Raw genomic sequence first — 21,681 nt, 5'->3', positions numbered from 1 at the left:
AGATAATTGAATTTGCTCCTCTTAATTCTTAGGTGAGGAAAAGGGGCAGAGAGCAGAGGGTCTGGGAAAAGACAACCACTTGTCACCAACACTCTACTGAGTGACTTACTCAACAGGCATTTACTGTTCATCAGGTTTGTATAAAGTACTTTGCTTGGCTCTGTGAGGAATATGACAATATGCAAATAATATAAGGCCTTGTATAAGGCCAGCATTATTATGACAAAGTTCAGAAAAAGAAAACAGACCAATATAACTCATGAATGTAAACACAAAAATCTTTCTCAACAAATACTAGTAAATCGAATCCAGCAGTATATAAAAATAATACATCATGAAAAAGGGGAGTTGATCCCAGGAATACAAGGCTGGTTCAACATTCAAAAGTCAGTCAATGTAATTCACCATATTCACAGTCTAAAAATAAAACTGTATGATAAACTCCATAAATACAGAAAAAGCTTTTGAGAAAATTCAATATCCATTCATGATAAAAATTCTCAAAGAAGTAGGAATATAATGGAACTTCTTCAATCTGATAAAACCTGTCTATAGCTTACATCATACTTAATAGTGAAAGACTGAATGCTTTCCCACTAAGGTTGGGAACAGGCTAATCCATCTCTTCTCTTCAACACTAGCCAGTGCAATAAGGCAAGAAAAAGAAATAAAAGGTATACAGATGAGAAGGAAAAAATAAAGCCATCTCTCCTTGCAGAAGACATAATTATGTACCAAGAAAATCCTAAGGAATCTACAAAAAATTTATTAGAACTAATGAGTGGATTTAGCAAGGTCATTGCATACAAAGTCAATATACAAAATTTAACTATATTTCTATGTACTGGGGCAAAAAAAAAAAAACAATGAAATACTTTGGTATAAATCTAAGAAAATGTGTGCAAAAGCTGTGTGCCAAACACTTCAAAAGTCTAATGAAAAAAATCAAACGACTTAAATAAGTGGAGGATCTATCCATGTTCATGGATTGGAAGACTCAATATTGTTAAGATATTAATTCTCCCCAAAGTGACCTATTTTTTCAATGGCATTTGTCTCCTGATCTCTGTTGGCCTCACCATACATGCATAACAATAAAACCTACATTTGGAAACATTGACCTCTAAACAGGGAGTGTCCTGGAGCTCAGTCTTCAAACTTCTCTTCTTTTTCTACTCTCACTCTGGATGTGCCCTCACTCAGCTCCACAGCGATGACTCCCAAAATTCAGATCTCTGTTTCCCCTTAGCACCCTATATACAGTAGCACCACCACTAGCCACTCCCTGTCACCTCTGCTCCCTTTATTCTCCTTATGCTGCCTAACTTTTTCTTTTCCACCTGACATGTATAAGCAACATGAGAAATCCATTGACATCCTTAATTTCTGAAGTGGTGCTGAATTAACAGCTTCTCACTGGGGAGATCAACTTCAAGTGTGCCGTTCCTGTGTCCCAAACCTACCCTTTTTATTCTGGACTCTTCCTAATTAGATTCTCATTTTATGATCTTTGGAGAGGTGGAAATACTGTGTCAGTAACTAAACATTTTTTGAGTATTTCTCAAAAAATTTTTTCATGATGGATCTGGGCATAAGTTTTGTATTAGGATCGTAGGTGAAGAAAATTTCCATTTATTACTTTAAATTGTTTTTATAAAAATGCTATGAAATCAGCTGGTCTTATTCTTTGTTATTATTCATCACTCCCTCTCCCAAGGAAACACTAAGTCCTCCAAATTTTCCATTGTTTACAGACAAGGCTTATTCCAGATGTGGGAAAAGATTGCTTATCTTTATGGGAGTACATCAATATTTAACAGTAGTATAGGAATTTTAACAAAAATTGAACTTTTAGGCCTGATTGTGCTAGCATTTGAAATGTACCTGTTTAATTAAACATTAAGCACTAATCCTCAAATCCTCAATATAAAATGTGCAAAAGAGGTATCAGTAATAACTAGTTTTATTCAATTTTACATGAATGTCTAACTATATACCCCAGATCCTTAATGAAACCCATCACATTCACAATTTACTACGGTTTGATAAATTTCCTCTATAAGCATAACTAGTAGCCTGATGCTATGAAAAATTATCTTCTCGTGAGAGGGTTGAACAGCTGTTTGTATTCATATATCAAAGATCTCAAGAAAAATCTAATTCTCATTCTTCTGCCATCCTGCTGTTTCTTTTTGTCATAGGAATTTGCTGTGTTAAGCAAAACAGACGTGAGCGGAATATAGATATTATGGGAAAATATAGATGAGACAGTGCTTGAGTGTTAGATATGACACCTTTTTACCCTCCTGGGGTCAGTAGGTACTGGATGTGGTAGAGATTGAGTATGTGGTCCTTGAGGAGCATTCTTTTTTTGTGGTGTCTAGCACTTGCTGGCAATGATTTCTTAGGAAGAAAAATTTTAAATCTAGATCAGGAAATATTTCTGAAAGAGAAAGTCCATGAATATTTTTCCTTGCTTAACAATCAGCAGGTATGGAATGGACTCTGGATTGTCAAGGAAAATGTAAATTGTGGCATTGTCGGCTAACTTACTGTCATTCCTTCTCAGCTTGTTGGAGGAAGAGCCCCTCCTTCTGCTCAAGACTCATCCTTATCCCTGGGCAGTGGGTCCTACCACTCCTTAGAGACTTCCTATTCCTGCTGTCTCAGTTTTTCACTCTCTGTTAGCTGTTCTCCTTCAGCAAACAAATGGTTTTCTCAATCATAATAACAAGATATCAAACCTACCTTTAATTCTTCTAGTTACTTCTCTATCTATCTCGTTTGCTTTACAGCCAAAGTTCATGGCCCTCAGCCTAAAACCAAAACTCTTTAGCAGTAGCAGATGGAACCCTGACTTTATCTTTATCTATAGCTTTATCTCTTGCCATTTCCAACTTCCTTGTCCTGGTAATCCTGCTGCAGTTCCAGGACCACTCCTTATCCTTCAAAACCTCACCTTGAATATCGTTTCTTCTAAGATGCCTGTAACAACCACTGATCACGCTAAGTGGCTCGCACTTGTGTTGGCAGAGTATCTTAAAGATAGATTTTGCTAAACATACTGGATATTATGATTTTTTTCATAAATTTGTGTGCTGTGCATCTCCTTTTTGTCATGGGATCATGTTTGAAAGATTCCTTTATAGTTTGTCTTGGTTCTGGTTTATTCCATGCCCTAGAATTTCAACATTGTAGTCTGAAGTCCATCCTAAAAACAGTGATTCCCTTGAGTCCCTCCAAACCTAACAGAGCAGGTCTATGTCACCCTGGCTGTGGCGGGGGGTGGGGGGGGGTGGGGAGAGGGGTTTGTGGTGGGAGGTAGTGGACAGGCTTGCCTGACATCCCCTAGGAACATGCTCTTTCCTGTCAGATTTCTGATTTGGAGACAGGTATGTTCCCCACCCTCATTAGGTCCCAGTCTAGAATATCTCTGTTTAGTGCAAAGATTGATGTGTACTATACATGCAAAAAGTACTCAGGACCTAATGAAAAGCCCCCGGGATGGCAGTAATAGCATTTTACGTGAAAGCTGACTTGAGGACATGTTTCATATTGTTAGGTTTATCTGTAGTGTGCAACATGTCTGTGCCCAGTATAGTGCTGGCTTAAGTGGACCTGGAAGGTTGTGAACGACACCTCAGCTGGGTTGGCCTGTGCCAATTATGCAGTCTCTATCTCTCGAACTACTTGACTCCAAATTTTGTCTATTTTGTGGTTGTTGGGATGCATTTAACACATGTTCCTGTAGGAACAATATTACGTGTGGTGGTAGCTCTTAGAAGCCCACATATGCTATTCAATAGGGAGACACAGATAGATAGACAAAGACAGAACTAGTACATTTTTAAAGTTATATCAGTATACAAAGGTAAAGCGATATTATTTGGATAACGTTTTTGTAAGAAAATGCTTCCAGCCTTCCACCATGGAATACCAGGAAACCTCTTCCACTTTTGAGAAGGAGGTAGGATTTTTCCAACCCCAGGATGATATTGGTTGCTCCTGGATCTTGAGGCACAAATGTTTTGGTCAAAACCTGATTAAGGAGTGTGGGTTCTATTTCTTGTATAGACAAGTTATGGCAAGCATTATTTTTAAAAACCTCGTTGGAATAATCTTGAACCCATTATGCTAATTCATATGAAGGAATTCTCTCTAAAAGAATTCTGGGAACCTCTGCAGGGATTCCAGTTAAATCCAGGTTCTGGGATTTACAGATCACAGCTCCTGTGTGCTGACTCCTAAAGCTCTTTATTGGAACTCAACCATGTTGGACTGAGAGTTTGTGTTGGGAGATCTCCTCAGGTGGGAAACTTCCTGCTGATTTTCTTTTCTGTTGCATTATGAATGGTGTAAATGACTGTCAAATGATTGTCTAGGTTGGAAACTGTCACTAAGTCTGTACTATTATTTCTTAGGGCAAGATGAGGAGGTGGAGGTGATGATTGTATTGCTGTTATTTTATTTAAGAGATTTTCAAAGTTACCAGCTTTTGGTGTTAGATGTAAGAAGGTCATTCTTGTTAGATTTTAGTGACAAGAAGGTCCTTGAAAGGAAGACCTGCTGCAGGAGACTGGGAGAATGATGGGGGCTAAAGGGAATAGTTCTTGAGTATAAGCAGGGTCTTTCAGCTGAAATGACTACAGATAACAAGCTAATACCTTGTGCAGTGGGAATCCTAGGATGGTGGTTCATAGCAGAGCATTCCTTGAAGTTTAAGGTACTCAGTTAATTTATTCAATGAATGTTTATTGAATGCCTGTTCTGTACTAGGTTGTGTTGTAAGTGTTGGGAATGTAACCATGAAGAAAACAGATAGAAATCTTACTCCCATGGAGCCTCCAGTCTAGTAGTAGGGACAGACGATTTATGTTGGTTAAAGGTAGAAAACTTTATGAAGATAAAGTAGGAAATGAGGGATATGGATATGGGTCAGGAAAGACCTCTCCAAGAAGTTGATAGAGACTTGAAGGACGTGAGGAAAAGGCAATGTGAGTATCTGGGGGAGATACTCTAGGCTGAGAGGAGGGACAGCCAGTGCAAAGGCCCAAGGCAGAAGCATTAAAGGCAAAGCACATGTGGCTGGAGCTGAGTGAGACAGCAAGAGATGTCAGCCACTGTAAAGACTTCAGCTTTATACTGAGGGAGATGGGGAGTCATTTGAGGATTTTTGGGTAGAAGAGGGACATGATCTAACTTACATGTTAACAAGACCACCCTGGCTCCTGGGTCTAGGCAAAATTTTATGGCTGGGACCACAGTGGTGGTAGTAGACGTGGTGAGATGTGGTCAAATAGGAGATATACCTTGAAGGTCGAGTCAGTAGGATTCCAGGATGGATACAATGTGGGGTGTGTGTGGGTGTGTATGTGGGGAGGTGGGATTCAAGAATGGCTTCCAGCTGGAAGGATGGAGTTGCCATTAATTAAGATGGGGAAGACTGTAGGGACGGCAGGGTTTTTTTTGTTTGTTTTTTTCAGTCGGGGCTAGGTAAAATGATAATGTGTCTAGTTTGATGGTTAGAGAGACAAGGGCAGAGGATCACAGGCTTTTGCCATTCCTGTGTCCTCACAATGACACCCTTAGATACTGCAGACCTCTCGGACTTATAAAGACGTCTGCCCGCAGCACTAGGAGTTGGCACTTTTCCGTGGCTAATTACTAGGTCAGGCCTGGGCTGTTGGCAAGCAGAGACATTGAGAAGCAGCCATGGGAATTACTAGACAGTGCCTTTTGAGAGCTTCCTGCTAGCACAAACCCTCAGGGATGGGTCTTCCTTCCTGGAATCACTCCTTTTCTCTTCTCTTTCTGTCCTCTGTCCCTTGTCACTGCCATTACCTGCTGATTCCAGCCAGGTTTCTCTGTTTCCCTTCTCTCACCACTGACAAACCACACTCAGAGCTTCTCTCTTCCTCTCTTGTTCACTGAGCAGCACAGCCCCCTTTAGTAGTAATGGGAAAATGTGCAAGTATTACAATTGATTCTTTTCTTTATTCTCCCTTGCCATATCTGTTTCATTGTCTATTTTGATCTGATTGTGAGAACTTGGTCTTCAGTGGATTGCATTGATGTGTATTTACATTCCTAAATAATCAGAATTAAACTACATTTTGTATAATACATTTGCTAGGGAAGGAGTAGCATTTCTGGGCGTTTTGGCATCGAGCTGGGGAGGGCCGCAGTGCTGAGGGAGGAAGGAGAGTGGTGAGGTGTTATCCTGCTCTCTTCCTTCCGCCTGTTCAGACTCTTCCACTGTTTGCCTGTTATCACCAGTCCTGCTCCCAAGACCCTCCTTTACACCAGGTGAGATGCAGGTGCCTGCTGGTGCAGGGGGCAATGGGGCACATTACCAGGAAGGGAAGAGTATTTCTGAGTTGTAGAGCTTTCAGTAGGCAGTGGGATAATCCCTGAAGATTTGGAGTCTGAAGAATAGCAGGACCAGATGTGGGTTTTAGAAAGATAATCCCGGTCGGAGATTGGGTACAAGAGGGGAAGCCAGAGACAAAGAAGTTGGTTAGAAGGTAGTAAAAATAATTTGCGAAGGTGAGGGCCTTGACTGTCAATGAGGCTTGTGGGGAGGCACTGAAGGAAAGCAGAACTTGAGGAAGAGAAGTGAGAGGATCTGGTGACTGGCAAAGGTGGGAGTGCAGGAGGGAGGGAATGGCCACAGGGTGACCATGAAGCTGAGAGGCGCTAGTAGAAACTGAGGGCAGGAGGCAAGAAGAGTAAGTTATGTTGACTTCAGGGAGCCTATAAGTTCCCCACGTGGGGAGCCGGCCCAGTGGCGCAAGCAGTTAAGTGCGCGCCCTCTGCTGTGGGGGCCCGGGGTTCGCCGGCTCAGGACCCCGGGCACGCCCCCACGCACTGCTTGGCAAGCCATGCTGTGGCGGCGCCCCATAAAAAGTGGAGGAAGATAGGCACAGATGTTAGCCCAGGGCCAGTCTTCCTCAGCAAAAAGAGGAGGATTGGCAGATGTTAGCTCAGGGCCGATCTTCCTCACAAAAAAAAAAAGAAGATCCCCACGTGGGTGAAAATAAAGTTCCTGGAATTGCCACCTAGAGCCACTTTGGAGGCAGGTGGAAGAACAAGGCAAGCTCAGGGGAGTTTCAGGGGCTGGAGAAAGACTTGGGAATTCTGGGCATAAATCATGGTGACTGAGGTGATAAAAATAGGATATGGGCTTCGGGACAGCTCTCGGGAGATCTTCGCTCTGTCTCTCTTACACATATTTCTTTTAGAAACGTGTCTGCCAAGGCATGTTTTGTTGTGGAAGAATGATGAAAGATAGTTTTGCTTCTGAACAGGGACTAAATTATTTGTCACTAAACCAGCAATGGCTCAGCCATTACTCATGAAATAGCCATTATCAGTCACATACGCAAGGGCTTCCTTTGGAATTTTGAGTTCCTTTCAGCAGTTTGTTGAAAACACATTCATGACAGAATCTGTGCGAGTGCAAAATACCTCATGCCCATTAACTAATCCTTCAGGCATCTGCCGGGGTCTGAGAAACATGAGACGGCGTGACCAGCCCACGCTTCACTACAGACAGACAGAGGGGCGAAGCCCTTGCTTGGTGCTCTTGCATCTAGTGCGTTTGGCTCTTAATTTCCCATCAGATCTGTTCGGTCACCTTGGCTTAATTATATAAACCCGATTTGGTGGCTATAAAGGCTTGCAAATCTTTTCTCAGTATAACTTCATATGTATGGAAACCTTGTGAATAGATAATTGTAGTAATAAAGCTCGTTGTTTGAAATATTCGTTATCAAGGTAACTTCCTTTTTTGGGAATACGGTTAAGTTATAATGCTCAGTTCCCACTATTTTTATTGGGCAGATAATTAGCTAACATTTCAAGCAGTTTGCTGCACAAGTAATTAAGTTATTTGACATCGAACATCAGCATTGCTTCATACCTGTATCGTGTAATTCTTGTAAAGGCAGTAGTTCATAATTCATTGCTCTGATTTAAAGGATGTGGCCTTTTTTCTGTAAAAGGGTTTAATAACATTTACAGAACAGGGAGCCAATGCCAGAATTGATCTGACTAGCTTTTCCATTCTTAAAGAGCTGCTGCTTAGCTCTCCTATGAGCCGGGGGAAGCCTTCATGCCCTGGAAGGCTAGCGCTCCAGCTGGCCCACTGCAGTTACCAAGATTGAAATCAATCATTGAACTGCCATTCTGACAACGCTGCTCTGCAGGGCAATTACCACCAATCCCTCCAAGTCCACAAGGTGTTGAAAGGGATTGCTGTGGAAATAGATCTAGGAGACAATTATGTATATTCAATTGCCATTAGTTAGTTTATTTTCTTTGCCCAAACCAGGAAAAAAAATTGTTTTATAAGATTTGTTTTAGGAAGTAGATAATTTTATATGTTAGTTATGCATTTGTGTGGTGAGAATTTTTCATAAATTACATTAGAAAGGTGATCTTCCTAAACAGACAAACTGATCTTATACTGTGTAAAATATGTCCCTCTTTAGTTACATAACATATGCGTCATTTTCTTGGCTTCTTAACTGGGCTGCGGTCTCTTAAAAAAGAGCAAAGTGCTGCTTCTGCTATTGTATTCCACATAATTCCTATCACAATATTAGGCCTATAATAGACGATTTCATAATAAATCTGTTTTGGCTGAAACTCAAATGTAGTGGAAAATTCTTGTTTCATATTTTCAAAATCTGTATTTCGTTTAGACTTAGAGGGAATTTCAGTACTTAACCACCTTATATTCATACCTACTTATGCTTTGTACATGCCCATATTTGTAAATCTGGTGTGTCAGGATTCTTCTGTGATATCATTAGGAGAACAATACTTGATCCTCAGAATTTAACTGGTATATCGTAAAGAGGTTCTTGCTAATTGATTTTGAAGGAACAGTTGGGCTGCAACAGAGTTGTGTTCCCCTGACATTATTGACGCCAGGTTTTTTGCTTGGATTCTTTCACTAATGTATTAAATAATAATGCCATTATTTGCCATGTATTCCCCATAACTTGGTAGATAAATTTGCGCAACCAAAGCTGAAGGGTAATTTGTTTCTTGTTTTTCAAAGGTCTCATCAAAAAATGGAAGACTCTGAAGAAAGCAGTGATGAAATTCTTGCTCGCCTGACATCTGCGGTAAGGCCATGCAATTTCCTTGCTTAGGGGTGCAGAAATAATGAGGCCAAGGTCTTTGAAGGGAGACAATTTGGGTAATGGTATAGAGAGAAACTTGCCCTGTGGCTGCTCATCGTTGTGGGAGGCCCAAATCAAGGCAAAAGAAGACAATGGCATTGACTTGCTAAACTTGATGCAACCTCTCCTGCAAGATTATAGATATTCATGGTGGGAAGTTCCTGGAAACTTAGTGGAGGTATAGTATCTGATTTTTTAAATACAGTATGACTTAACGTATGGAAAGTTGTGACCGGCTGCACAAAGGATAAAAGACTGTATGTTTCATTAGGAAAAAAAAAAAAAAAAAAAAATTACCTCAGCCAACAAAAGTCCAGGTCGTTGGTTTTTAATGTACTAGATTGCAACATTTTCATAGTGTTTTGTAAAGCCACTAATCAGAGTTGGTAATTGACTTGGTGGTTAAAGAAAAGCTCATACTTTCTTCCTAAAAAAGGCTGGCCATGGTTGCTAATCATTGAACTCCAGTTTTTGACAGGATCTACCAGTCCTATCTCAAAAAACCCTTATCCATTGGCTTAGCTTTCTGGAAACTTTTCTAGCCTCCTCAAAGGTTCTTTACTTCTGCTTTAACTGCATTATTAAAATGATAAATGCTGAAAATCATGCTGGATTGGGTTATGAGTGTGGATGAAGCTGACCTTTCACAGAGTTTTGTATACTAGGTCTTGGCCACAGCTTGGAAATTAAAAGCTCCCTTTTCTACTCCTCTGGAATGTAGCTTAGAAAAGTAATTTTTTTTTTTTACAATGTCATAAACCAATGTTACTGCAATAAACAAAAAATTAAAAAAAAAAAAAAAAGAAAAGTAATTTTTGACTAAATGCAAAACTGGTGTATTTTTACACTAGTGTAAAACTTCATGTGAAATGGAAACTTGACAGCATGTTAAGAAAAAATATTTAGCATGACTTTGGAGGTTTATTTTTTTTTTAATCAAATTTTTTTTATTGAGATATAATGACATATAGTATGTTAGCTTCAGGTGTACAACACAATGATTCAATATTTGCATATATTGTGAAATGATCACCACAATGTCTAGTTAACATCTGTCAGCATACTTAGTTATGGAATTTTTTTCTTGTGATGTGAACTTTTAAGATTTGTTTTCTTAGCAGCTTTTAAATATGCATTACAGTATTATTAACTATAGTTGCCACACTGTACAGTACCTCCCCATAACTTATTTATTTTATAACTGGAAGTTTGTACCTTTTGACTCCCTTTACCCATTTCGCCCATCCCTAAACCCCTGCCTCTGGCAACCACCAGTCTGTTCTCTGTGTCTATGAGCTTAATTTTTTTTTATTCCACATATAAGTGAGAGCATATGGTATTGTCTTTCTCTTTCTTTTTTCACTTAGCATAATGTTCTCAAGATTCATCCATTTTGTCACAAATGGCAAGATTTCATTCTTTTTAATGGCTGAATAGTTTCCTTGTGTGTGTGTGTGTGTGTGTGTGTGTGTGTGTGTGTATCACATTTTCTTTATCCATTTATCCGTTGATGGACACTTAGGTTGTTTCCATATCTTGGCTATTGTAAATAACACTACAATGAACATGGAGTGTGTGTATCTTTTTGAGTTGTGTTTTCATTTTCTTCAGATAAATACTCAGAAATGGAATTGCTGCATCATATGGTAGTTCTATTTTTAATTTTTTGAGGAACCTCCATACTGTTTTCCATAGTGGATGCATCAATTTACATTCCCACCAACAGTGCCCAATGGTTTCCTTTCTCCACATTCTCTCCAACACTAATTATTTCTTGTCTTTTTGATAATAGCCTTTCTAACAGCTGTGAGGTGATAATCTCATTATGGTTTTGAGTCACATTTCCCTGATGATTAGTGATGTTGAGCATCTTTTCATGTACCTGCTGTTCATTTTTATGTCTTCTTTGGAAAACTGTCTATTCAGATCCTCTGCCCATTTTTTAATTGGATTGTTTGTTTGTTTGTTTGTTTTTTGTGAGGAGATCAGCCCTGTGCTAACATCTGCCAATCCTCCTCTTTTTTTGCTGAGAAAGACTGGCCCTGGGCTAACATCCGTGCCCATCTTCCTCCACTTTATATGGGACGCCGCCACAGCATGGCCTGCCAAGCAGTGCGTCGGTGCGTGCCCAGGGTCCGAACCGGCGAACCCCGGGCCGCAGCAGCGGAGCACGAGCACTTAACCACTTGTGCCACTGGGCCGGCCCCCTGTTTATTTTTTTGCTACTGAATTTTATGAGTTCTTTATACACTTTGGAGATTAACACCTCATCAGATATATGGTTAGCAAATATCTTCTCCGAATTGTTAGGTTGTCTTTTCATTTTGTTGATGGTTTCCTTTGCTGTGCAGAAGCTTTTTAGTTTGATGTAGTCCCACTTGTTGATTTTTGCCTTTGGAGTCAGATCCAAAAAATCATTGCCAAGACCAATGTCAACGAGCTTACCACCTACGTTTTCTGCTAGGAATTTTATGGTTTCAGGTCTTACATTCAAGTCTTTAATCCATTTTGAGTTAATTTTTATTAAACTATGGTTTAAGATAGTGGTCAGGTTTCATTCTTTTGCATGTGCCTGTCCAGTCTTCCCAACACCATTTATTGAAGAGACTGTCCTTTTCCTATTGTATATTCTTGATTCCTTTGTCATAACTTAATTGACCATATATATGTGGGTTTGTTTCTGGGCTCTCTATTCTGTTCCATTGATCTATGTGTCTGTGTTTGTGCCAGTACCGTAGTGTTTTGATTACTATAGTTTTGTAACATAGTTTGAAATCAGGGAGCATGATTCCTCCAGGTTTGTTCTTCTTTCTCAAGATTGCTTTGGCTATTCCAGGTCTTTTGTGGTTCTATACAAGTTTTAGGATTGTTTGTTCTATTTCTGTGAAAAATGCCATTGGAATTTTGATAGGTATTGCATTGCATTGAATCTGTAGATTGTACAGTTTAAAATATTGACCAAAGAGAAGTGCCTATTGTGTGCAAAATCATAACAGCCATCTGGTCCACTCACTATGGACCAGACACTATGTTAATGTTGTGTGTGTACATACACATACATACACATTCTGTTAAACTTCAAAACAGCCCTATGAAATAGGTGGCATTGTCTCTGTTTCATAGATATGAAAGCTTGTAGAGGTTAAGTACCTTCCCCAAGGTCACTCATCTAGAAAGGAACAAAGCCAAGGTCTAAACTCAGAATTTTCTACTACCTAATCATGTTCTGACTACAATGGTCATTTTTCATAATGTGATGTAGTTATTGGGATAGTCTCCGAAGTGGCAAAGACATGTAAGATGTGGTTCCTACAGCAATACCAGAAAGATAAGTACATTTAGAGAGTTAACATATACAGTCATGTGCTGCATAACAACATTTCAGTCAACGACAGACCACATATACGACGGTGGTCTCATAAGATTAGTACCATATAACCTAGGTGTGTATATTAGGCTATACCATCTAGGTTTGTGTAAGTACACTCTTTGATGTTCGCACAGCAATGAAATTGCAATGGCGCATTTCTCAGACTGTATTTCCTTCATTAAGCAACACATAGCTGTAAAGCAATTGGCAATTGAGCACCAAAAATGGTAGTGTATAAAGAGTAAATTCAGAAAGAGTAGCAGAAAGCTTCATTGAAAAGACTAGATTTTGAACCACCATTGAAGGCAGTCATGATTTGAACAGGTGGTGATTAAGAGGATGTGTACTCTAGCTTTGGGGTTTATTGTGTGCAGGCTGAGGAATAAGAAAGTATAGTGGGAAAATAGTGAGTAGACCCACCTGGCTCGAGAAGAAGATCCTCTTTAAGAAAAGTGAAAGACTTTTTGAACAATAAATTAACATAATGAAGTAGATGTTTAAGAAAGAAGATGAATTGGAGAAAGGGATACTGGTTGAGAGGCAGATGTAAACCTAATTTTTGGTGATTTTTGTAGGAACCAAAAGAAAAATGAGTTCAAAAATGAGCACAAAGAATTTTTTAAAAATCAGTAGAACTGGGTAAAGGTATAGGAGGAGTCAGATGACTAAAGTTCTGAACTTACATGACTGGAAAAGTGATGATACTCTTAGGAAGTTGAGTAAAATATGTGGGAGGAGAGAGGATGTATTTTTGGACATATTGAGTATGAGGAGATAGCTACATAAAAATATTCGGGAAACACCTGGAGACATGAATCTGGAGCTCAGAGAGGTCAGGGCTAAATGTCCAGTCACAGGATGTGGATTGAAAAGCAGAATGGAAGAGGGAGTCTTGGGGAGCACCCACAGTAAGAGGGCAGTAGGGAGATGAGAGGGCAGTGAGAGGAAGTGGAAATAACTGAATGATTTATCCATGAAAGTCAAATTCAAGAGAGCCTCTAAAAAGGAGGGATGGACAGCAAAGTGTTTGCTATATATTGGTTGAGGTAATCTTACAGGAAAAATCTCCAAGCTAAAAGACTGAATAAATTGAGGTAAGATGCTGGAGCAGTGGTATTTAGGATTGAGAATAAAGGGCGGAGGAGAAAATTTCATCTTTCAATTGATGATTGATTGGCCTGGAATAGTGAAATATCATTAAACTGAGATTGAGAACCTTTATTCTTAATTCTTCCAACAGTGTGACTTTGGCCAAGTTGAGTGGTTGGACTAGACAATATCTAAGTTCTAAAATTCCTTTGTTCATTGTATAAGCATTTATTAAGGGACTGTTGTGTTTCACCTCTTTGCAGTACAGTTATTTCTGTTGGCAAAGGTATAAAAACTTTGTTATGTAGGTGTAAACATCATGTAGGAAGGAAGATACTTACATACGTCAGTGAAGTAACAATTCTTATCTACCATGACCCCTACATGCATTAAAAGTAAGCACGGGTGACATCGGTAATGCAGAGTTGCTAATGTGTTCTTCAAGGATTTACATGTTTGGGGACACTGGAAAGGGGACAATGGTCTCCAGCAATACAGTTTACTGTGCTGTCCTACATTTTAACCTCTTTTTATTCAAACTTGGGAGATTTGTATATGACTGTCTTAAAAAAATCTCTTTATTTCTTTAATCCCAATAATTTATTTCTTAATCTCAGCTTAGGTTCATCAAGGGAAACGTCCTGTCATCTAAAAAACATAATACCTAGGGGCCTGCCCGGTGGCACAGCAGTTAAGTGAGCGCTCCGCTTCGGCCACCTGGGGTTTGCAGGTTCAGATTCCGGGCACGCAGCGACGCACCGCTTGTCAAGCCGTGCTGTGGTGGCGTCCCATATAAAGTAGAGGAGGATGGGCACGGATGTTAGCCCAGGGCCAATCTTCCTCAGCAAAAAAGAGGAGGATTGGCATTGGATGTTAGCTCAGGGCTGATCTTCCTCACACACACACACACACACACAAACCTGAAATTCCACCCTGGAAGAAAACACAAGTGAGTTTTCATACTAAAGGAGCATGAGAAGACAGTGTATGTGTAGACATAAAAATGTCTTTATAATTTAGTTAGATTTGCGGTTGTTAAATTTACACAAATTTGAACGATTAAAATGTTCCAGCCATGTTTCTGATGATTTTCAGGAAACAGCCACCTTCCCAAGGGCCTGGCATCCAAAAACCTAAACAATAAAACTCTGTAACAAGTTTTCACCTCAGGGGGAAAGGACATGGCTATAAAGACTCCTTCCATTAGAGAAAGTCTACAGGAACAATCTGAGCATCATTATCTGGAAATAGTTCCTCTGCTGTCTATACAGTTTCCATAGCACCTTAGCTTCCTTTCTAATATCTTATGACTCTACGAATTTTGCTACCTTGAAAACCTCTTTTTCATTTGCTATGAGTCTTTGTTGGTCTAATCAAGCTGGTAGGCTAAGAAGGGCACTTGAATGACACAGCCTACCAGTTCCCATCCTTGAAGTTCTGAGCATTATTTTATTTTATTTTTAAACATGAATTCTTCCAGTATTCATGACAAAAGAGTATTCAGGATTGATGATACAGCTTTCATCTATTTGTAGTACAATCCAGGGTAAACTAAATATAGGGAAGAGTTTACAGTGAATTAAATATTGCTTTCAAATTCATAGTTCTTAGGATGTAAATTGAGGAGATAAGCTAAACCTTGAGGCATTGTAAAGAACTGAGAGTACTTGGGAATCGTCCAAAGACAGGTAATGGAAACATGGACATCCTTAAATAGGAGATAAAAACTGATGCTAGACTTCCCTCTCTTGCTTAAAATCAATATCCAAAACAAACCTTATTAGACTCGCTCTCTTTCTTTTGGCTAAATTTTCACAATGGAAATTATAAGAGAATGCAAACCTCTTATCTGGGCATGAGTGAAATTTGTGAGTTTTGTTCACACAGTCTAATCGTCAACCCACTGAGATGATGTGAGTTAGGCTAAGTTGTGAATTTTATATGCCTGTTTGGCAGGATGGTTACATTAGTAGCACTTACAAAAGAACAGGGGGTGTGTGGTGTGGTACTCTGTGCTGCTTGGTCCAGTGAAGTCAGCTATCACCTGGATGGTGCAAAAGAACAGTGTTGAGTGTATATACAATAAATCACTAACCTGGTGGTGATAGTGGTGAGAGTTTGTGGCCATATCTTGAGAGATGAGTTAAAATTTCAAATCAAGTGTGCAGAATTTAGGAAGAGAGATCAATGGGGATGAGAGCAAAATCTAATACTCTGGGACCATTTAATTAGACACTCGTACACTCTCGTATTTCTTCTCAGAGCTGATTTAGTTTATAATTTTCATCAGTTTAGATTTCTCTATATGTTTCTGCTGTATTCCCTTGCTCATTTTCTTTAGTTCATCCAACTTTAACGTAGAACCTCTGCTTTTGATGCTTTTAATGGTATTTTCTAAATTCCTTCTCATAGGGTCTTCAGGTACATTATCACTCCTCTAAGAAATATGACTGAGCTTGAAAAACCTTACTTGCCAATCAAACACAAATTATAAATGAAGGTGTCTGCTAGAAATTCTGGAAGATCTGGAGGCAAATAAAGCCCCAAGAAGCAAATAGCCACGCTAGGATATATAAGTTTCGGTAAAAATGTTAGAGAAAGAGAAAGCTGGTATGGAATTTCTTTTTGCACCTCTCTAGGAGAAAAAGAAATGATTATAACTGACTGCTCCACATTGTCAACTTCACAAAAGCGGTTTTTGTTTTTGTTTGTTTTGCTGAGGAAGATTCACCCTGAGCTAACATCCGTGCCAGTCTTCTATTTTTCAGTATGTGGGCTGCCAGCACAGCATGGCCGCTAACAGAGTGGTGTAGGTCTGTGCCTCGGAACCAAACCCAGGCTGCCAAAGTGGAGCACACTGAACTTAACCCCGGCCGGCCCCACAAAAATGGGGCCGGCCCCACAAAAATGTTTTTCCCTGCTCAGTATCCAGAAATGGTGATGTAACTCCATCAGCTTTCACATCAACTGTGAAGTTGCTCTCTCATGATTTCTAGCATTTTTTCTAGTAAAAGTCCTGTTCCTACTTTTTTCCTATTTGGGATCCTGTTTTACAAGTAAAACGGATCTGATTTTACTCTCATTCACTAAGGCCTGCACTTAACTTTGGCCTTTGTCTGATTCTTCTCCCAAGTCATCTTTGCCTTAGATAGAGTTCTCTTTGGAAATATTTGTTACGGGGGCACAGGGAACTGGGTCTTAATGAACAGCCAATTGCCCTGTATCACCGAATGCATGACACTATGAAACTCAAAGACGCAAACTTTTCAGGATTCTCTGTCTTGTCGGCTATCTCGTTCCTCTAATATTGCCTGTTCTCGTAGTTTGCTTTCACTCATTTAAAACTCCTCTCCTTTGCCATATCTAATCTTTCACTTGAAGCTTCAGTCATTTTCTTTAAGGGTATGTCTTTCACAGGACTCTGTTTATATCGTTTCTGGGTCCAGGAAGCGTATAAAGTGGCTAAGATTCCTTTAGTTTGTCCTTCTTGATGAATCTGCAAGTTGGGTTTGGTACATTGGAGAAATTCCCTTTCTTAACAGTAGTGTCTGAAGATAACAATGAGCTTTTTAAACTGGAAACTTTCAAATTGGTACTGGTTCTGGAAGCAGAAATAGCATGGGATTTGGGTTTTGACGAATCTTTAAAAAGTTAGAATTTTAGAGACTTACTTAAAAGACTATATGCCAAGTTAGCAAGGTCTGGAAATAATCTTAGGTTAGTGAAAGTGGGGAGAATCTGTCACATTTAGTACTTGATGAGCATAATCTAGTGATGATTTTTACCGTATTTAGAAGTATGTTTTTTAAAACACTAAAATGCTAGTTTCTACTCACCATTTTACTTGGCTATCTGCCTCCTCCTTTCTGGGGAATGGAGACATAGAGGGAGTGTAGTTAATCTCCCTTTTCTTCGTCTATCACAGACCTGAGCGGGCATGTTCAGAGAATAAAAGTAAGTTACTCCCCCAGGGAATGACTAACCTTCTGTCTGGCTGCCACAGGATTGTGAACATCTTGTTACCTTATATTTCTTATGTGTAGGGAACATAACATTCCTACTTGGAATCCTTAGCCTGGCTCTAACTCTTCCAGTGGCTTACGAGCTACAATGTGATTTGGGGAAGGGCCAGGTAAGATTGAGTTTTGAGAGAAAGTGTTAAGTGAGGCCCTAGAAGATAGATCTGGTTTCAAGGAGCATTAAAAAAGCACCAGAGGGGCCTGCCCCGTGGCTTAGCGGTTAAGTGCGCGCGCTCCGCTGCTGGCGGCCCAGGTTCAGATCCGGGCGCGCACCAACGCACCGCTTCTCCGGCCATGCTGAGGCCGCGTCCCACATACAGCAACTAGAATGATGTGCAACTGTGACATACAACTATCTACTGGGGCTTTGGGTTAAAAAAAGAAAAAAAGGAGGAGGATTGGCAATAGATGTTAGCTCAGAGCCGGTCTTCCTCAGCAAAAAGAGGAGGATTAGCATGGATGTTAGCTCAGGGCTGATCTTCCTCACACACACAAAAAAAGCACCAGAGGAATTGTAGCACATTTCTGGTATAGTATTCCTTATTCTTGTTGTTTATAAAGAGCCCTGGGGCTTGTTAGTACCTTCCCTCATTGTTCTTTACAGCTACCCTCATCAGCTGGAGTGTCCAAAGGGCCTGGGGCAGTGGATGGTGGGTCTCTAGGACACTTGGAGAGCTAGTTAAAGCTCTTTCAGGTTCCTTCGGGTAGGCTCTCACAGTAGCACTTCACAAACTCATAACTGTCAATACCCGAAAAGATAGTTTAATAGTATATTTCTATCCTTTGTTAATAAAAAATGCTTGTCTGTTCTATGTCTATTGCACATCAAAATGATTTTCTTCATCCTGGGAATAGATCCCCAAATACCGAAAGATACAGATGTACACAAACACAACTTTGTAAAATTGATTATTGGGTTATCATTTCTATTTCCAAAGAAACCATCTGCGCCTACCCAGATTATGTGGTTATATAAATTAACTCTACCCTTGAGAATCTGGCTTCAGTGAGCAGCATAATACATGCTCTTTTGTCTACTGAAATGAGCCCAATAGGGGGACATTTATTTAAAAGCATCTGTTTAGAAAGGCCTGAGTGTGTAGAACCCATTCAAGAATAAAACATATCTCAATGAATCAGAAGAAGTGTGTGTGTACATGTGAGTAGATATACATATATATTATGGTATTTGGGTATCTATTCCCCAGATGAAAAAAATCATTTTGATATGCAATAATCGTAGAAAACATAGACATTTTCAATTGACACGGAATAGAAATATGCCATTCAGCCATCAGTTTGTATATTGACAGTCATGGGTTTGTGAAGTCTTACTGTGAAATCCTATCCAAGGGAAATTGAAGGAGCTTTAAAAGGATGATCCATGAACATTTCATATTGCGCTGCTTCTTTGTGCATTTGTTTGCAGTAGATCTTCTTAGAGCTGCTTAGATGAAATGCAATTTTTCGTCCTTAAGTCAATGTTATAGCTTTATATAGTATGTCCATATGTACAGAAGGACGGAGGCATATAAAAAAGTGAAAGTTACTTGAGTTCTTTGGTGATGAAATAAGGTAGATTTTAAATTAGTTTCTGTTATTTTATATTGTTGTAAGAATTAGAATATAATCAAATTTTCTGTGAGTACTGGGTAGAAATAGTATGAATTCTATTCCTATATGCATAAGTATCAAAATGATGGTAATCCTGGTAATGAGTTGTCATTACTGTGGATTATGCTTTGCAGTTTTCTTTTGATTTGTCTGACACTTGGATTGTTTAACTTGAACTTAAAGACTTTATAATTTAAAAAATTCAAGAATAGAAAAAATGCCCATAATGAGACCACTCAGAAATAACTCATTATTAACACTTTAGCGTTTATTACTTTCTAGGTTATTTTTCTTGTGTGTATACTTTTTTACAAAAAAAAAAATGACCCTTTTATTTTATGGTCTGTACTTTTCACTTAATATATTTTCAATGCTAAAAGTACCTCCTACGACATTTATAGTGGTTCCATAATATCCCATTCCATGGATTTACCATTATCCCCTATTTTTGAACGTTGTGGTTATTTTCAATTTTTTGATATTATAAACAACAAAGAGGTGAGCTTTGGTGTGGAGAAATTATTGAAGAAACTTGATTACAGATGTTAATTTATTAGCCTTTTGTTGATTTAAGAGGACCAAGTGAGAAATGGGTAAAAGGCTAAGGATGGCTAATATTTCTTGAATTTTTACGTTGTGCAGGCATTCTGCTAGTGCTTTTTGTGCACTATCACATTTCAATCTCACATAGCAGAAGGTATTATCATTTGCATGGAGAGATGAAGCATTGAGACAGGAAGTATTAATTAAGAGTCCACGTTAATTAAAGATAACAATTTAGGGTTCAAAAAGCAATTTACCACATTATCTTCACTTTAAAACGCTTCATAGTTACTGAATAGGTTTTAACAGATTGGGTTTGGGATTTGATACAGAATTCTCTTCTTATTTGAAGAATTTTATGAAATGAGACCTGTGAAGTTATATTAAATAGCATTTTAATTTTTAAGCTGTTTGGAATCATTAAATACTGGTCAACACGGCTGCATGGTTTAGCAATTTAGAAATTTATTCAGACTGGTTCTCAAGTCTTCTGGTTTCATTGTGCAGACTCAAAAGTGTGCTCTGCTAAAGATTTTATAGCAGGTAAATCATGTTCCAGAATTAGACTCTATTAACTAGTTACTATAAGGCCCTAAAAAGGTGTTGAGAGATAGTTTTTCAGAAAGGCTCTGAGGATCTGTGTTACTAGTCTCTGGGAGGTAGAATGGTCCCCCAAAGATGAATACCCTTCTTGGCACCTGTAAATATCAGAGTACATGGCAACAGGTACTTTACAGATATAATTAAGGCCACAGACTTGGATTGTCTGCAGGGACCCAGTCTAATCCCCTGAGCCCTTAAAAGCAAAGAACTTGCTCTGGCAAGAGTCAAAGAGAAATGGCAGAAGAGAAGGTAAGAAAACATTTCAAGCATGAGGAGGATTCAGCATGGCGTTGCTGGTTCTGAGAAGTAGGAGCCCACATGCAAGGACCAGAGAGAGGCCTCTTGGAGCTAAGGTTCCAGGTGACAACCAGCAAGGAAACAGGCACTTCTGTCCTACTGATGCAAGAACTAGATTCTGCCAACAACGTGAATGAACTTGGAGGCATGTTGTCCTCTAGAGCCTCCAGTGAGGAATGCGGCCTTGCCCATACCTTGATTTTGGCCTTGTGAGCCTCTAAGCAGAGGACCCGGTGGAGCCATTCTGTACTTGGACTTCTGACCTACAGAAAGGTGAGACAATAAATAGATGTCATTTTAAATCACTAAGTGGGTGGTAATTTGTTATGGTAGAAATATAAAATTAATACACATTCTTGGAATACATACCCACAATCCCTTGATTCATAAAACAGCAGTTATCTCTCAAACGTCAAAAGCTGCCAGGGCACAACTATTTGATTGATACCTCTGAAGTTTCAAATGAATTTCTAAAACTAAAGTTTGCATTTCATACATTTATAAAAGCTTTAGAATTCTGTGGAAATATAAAAGTTTATTTTTAAAGTAAACTCTGAAAATACAAGCACTTTAAGCACTGTTGACAGCTTTTTGATGAAACATGTCAGTCCCTTTTATGCTAGCTGCCATGGGGCATTAGATAGGTGGAATATAATAAGCAGAGGCAATACTGGTTGTCAAGGAGTTTATAATTTAGGTGGGAAGAAGGAGCTTAAACATATGAAATATTAAAGCAATTGAGGACTGGGTTGTCTTTTCTTATATTTTATTGTCTAGCTCAACTATATTAATTATGATAATATGATGATGATGATAGGTAACACTCAGATAGCACTTACTGTGTGTCCGGCACTATTCCAGATGCTTTATAGGTATTAACTCATTTAATTCTCACAACAATTCTATGAGATAGAGGGCTGTGACTCCACCCCACCAACTGGAATCCTAGAACTTC

General features: G+C 39.2%; 1 protein-coding gene across 2 annotated transcripts in view; it reads left to right on the top strand.

Moving 5' to 3' along the window:
- RAPGEF5 (Rap guanine nucleotide exchange factor 5) overlaps window positions 1–21,681 on the top strand; it is a 220,801-nt gene that overhangs the window by 51,597 nt on the left and 147,523 nt on the right. For both annotated transcript variants that reach the window (XM_087428762.1, XM_004418931.3), the window contains exon 6: window positions 9,068–9,134. In XM_087428762.1, the coding sequence (XP_087284888.1) occupies window positions 9,068–9,134 (67 nt within the window). The remainder of the gene's footprint in view (window positions 1–9,067; window positions 9,135–21,681) is intronic.

Source organism: Ceratotherium simum, chromosome 1, assembly GCF_057802395.1.
Source record: "Ceratotherium simum simum isolate JZ-2026a chromosome 1, ASM5780239v1, whole genome shotgun sequence".
NCBI lineage: Eukaryota > Metazoa > Chordata > Mammalia > Perissodactyla > Rhinocerotidae > Ceratotherium > Ceratotherium simum.
The sequence above is the reverse complement of the archived record's forward strand: the minus strand, read 5'-3'. Positions and strand labels throughout refer to the sequence as shown.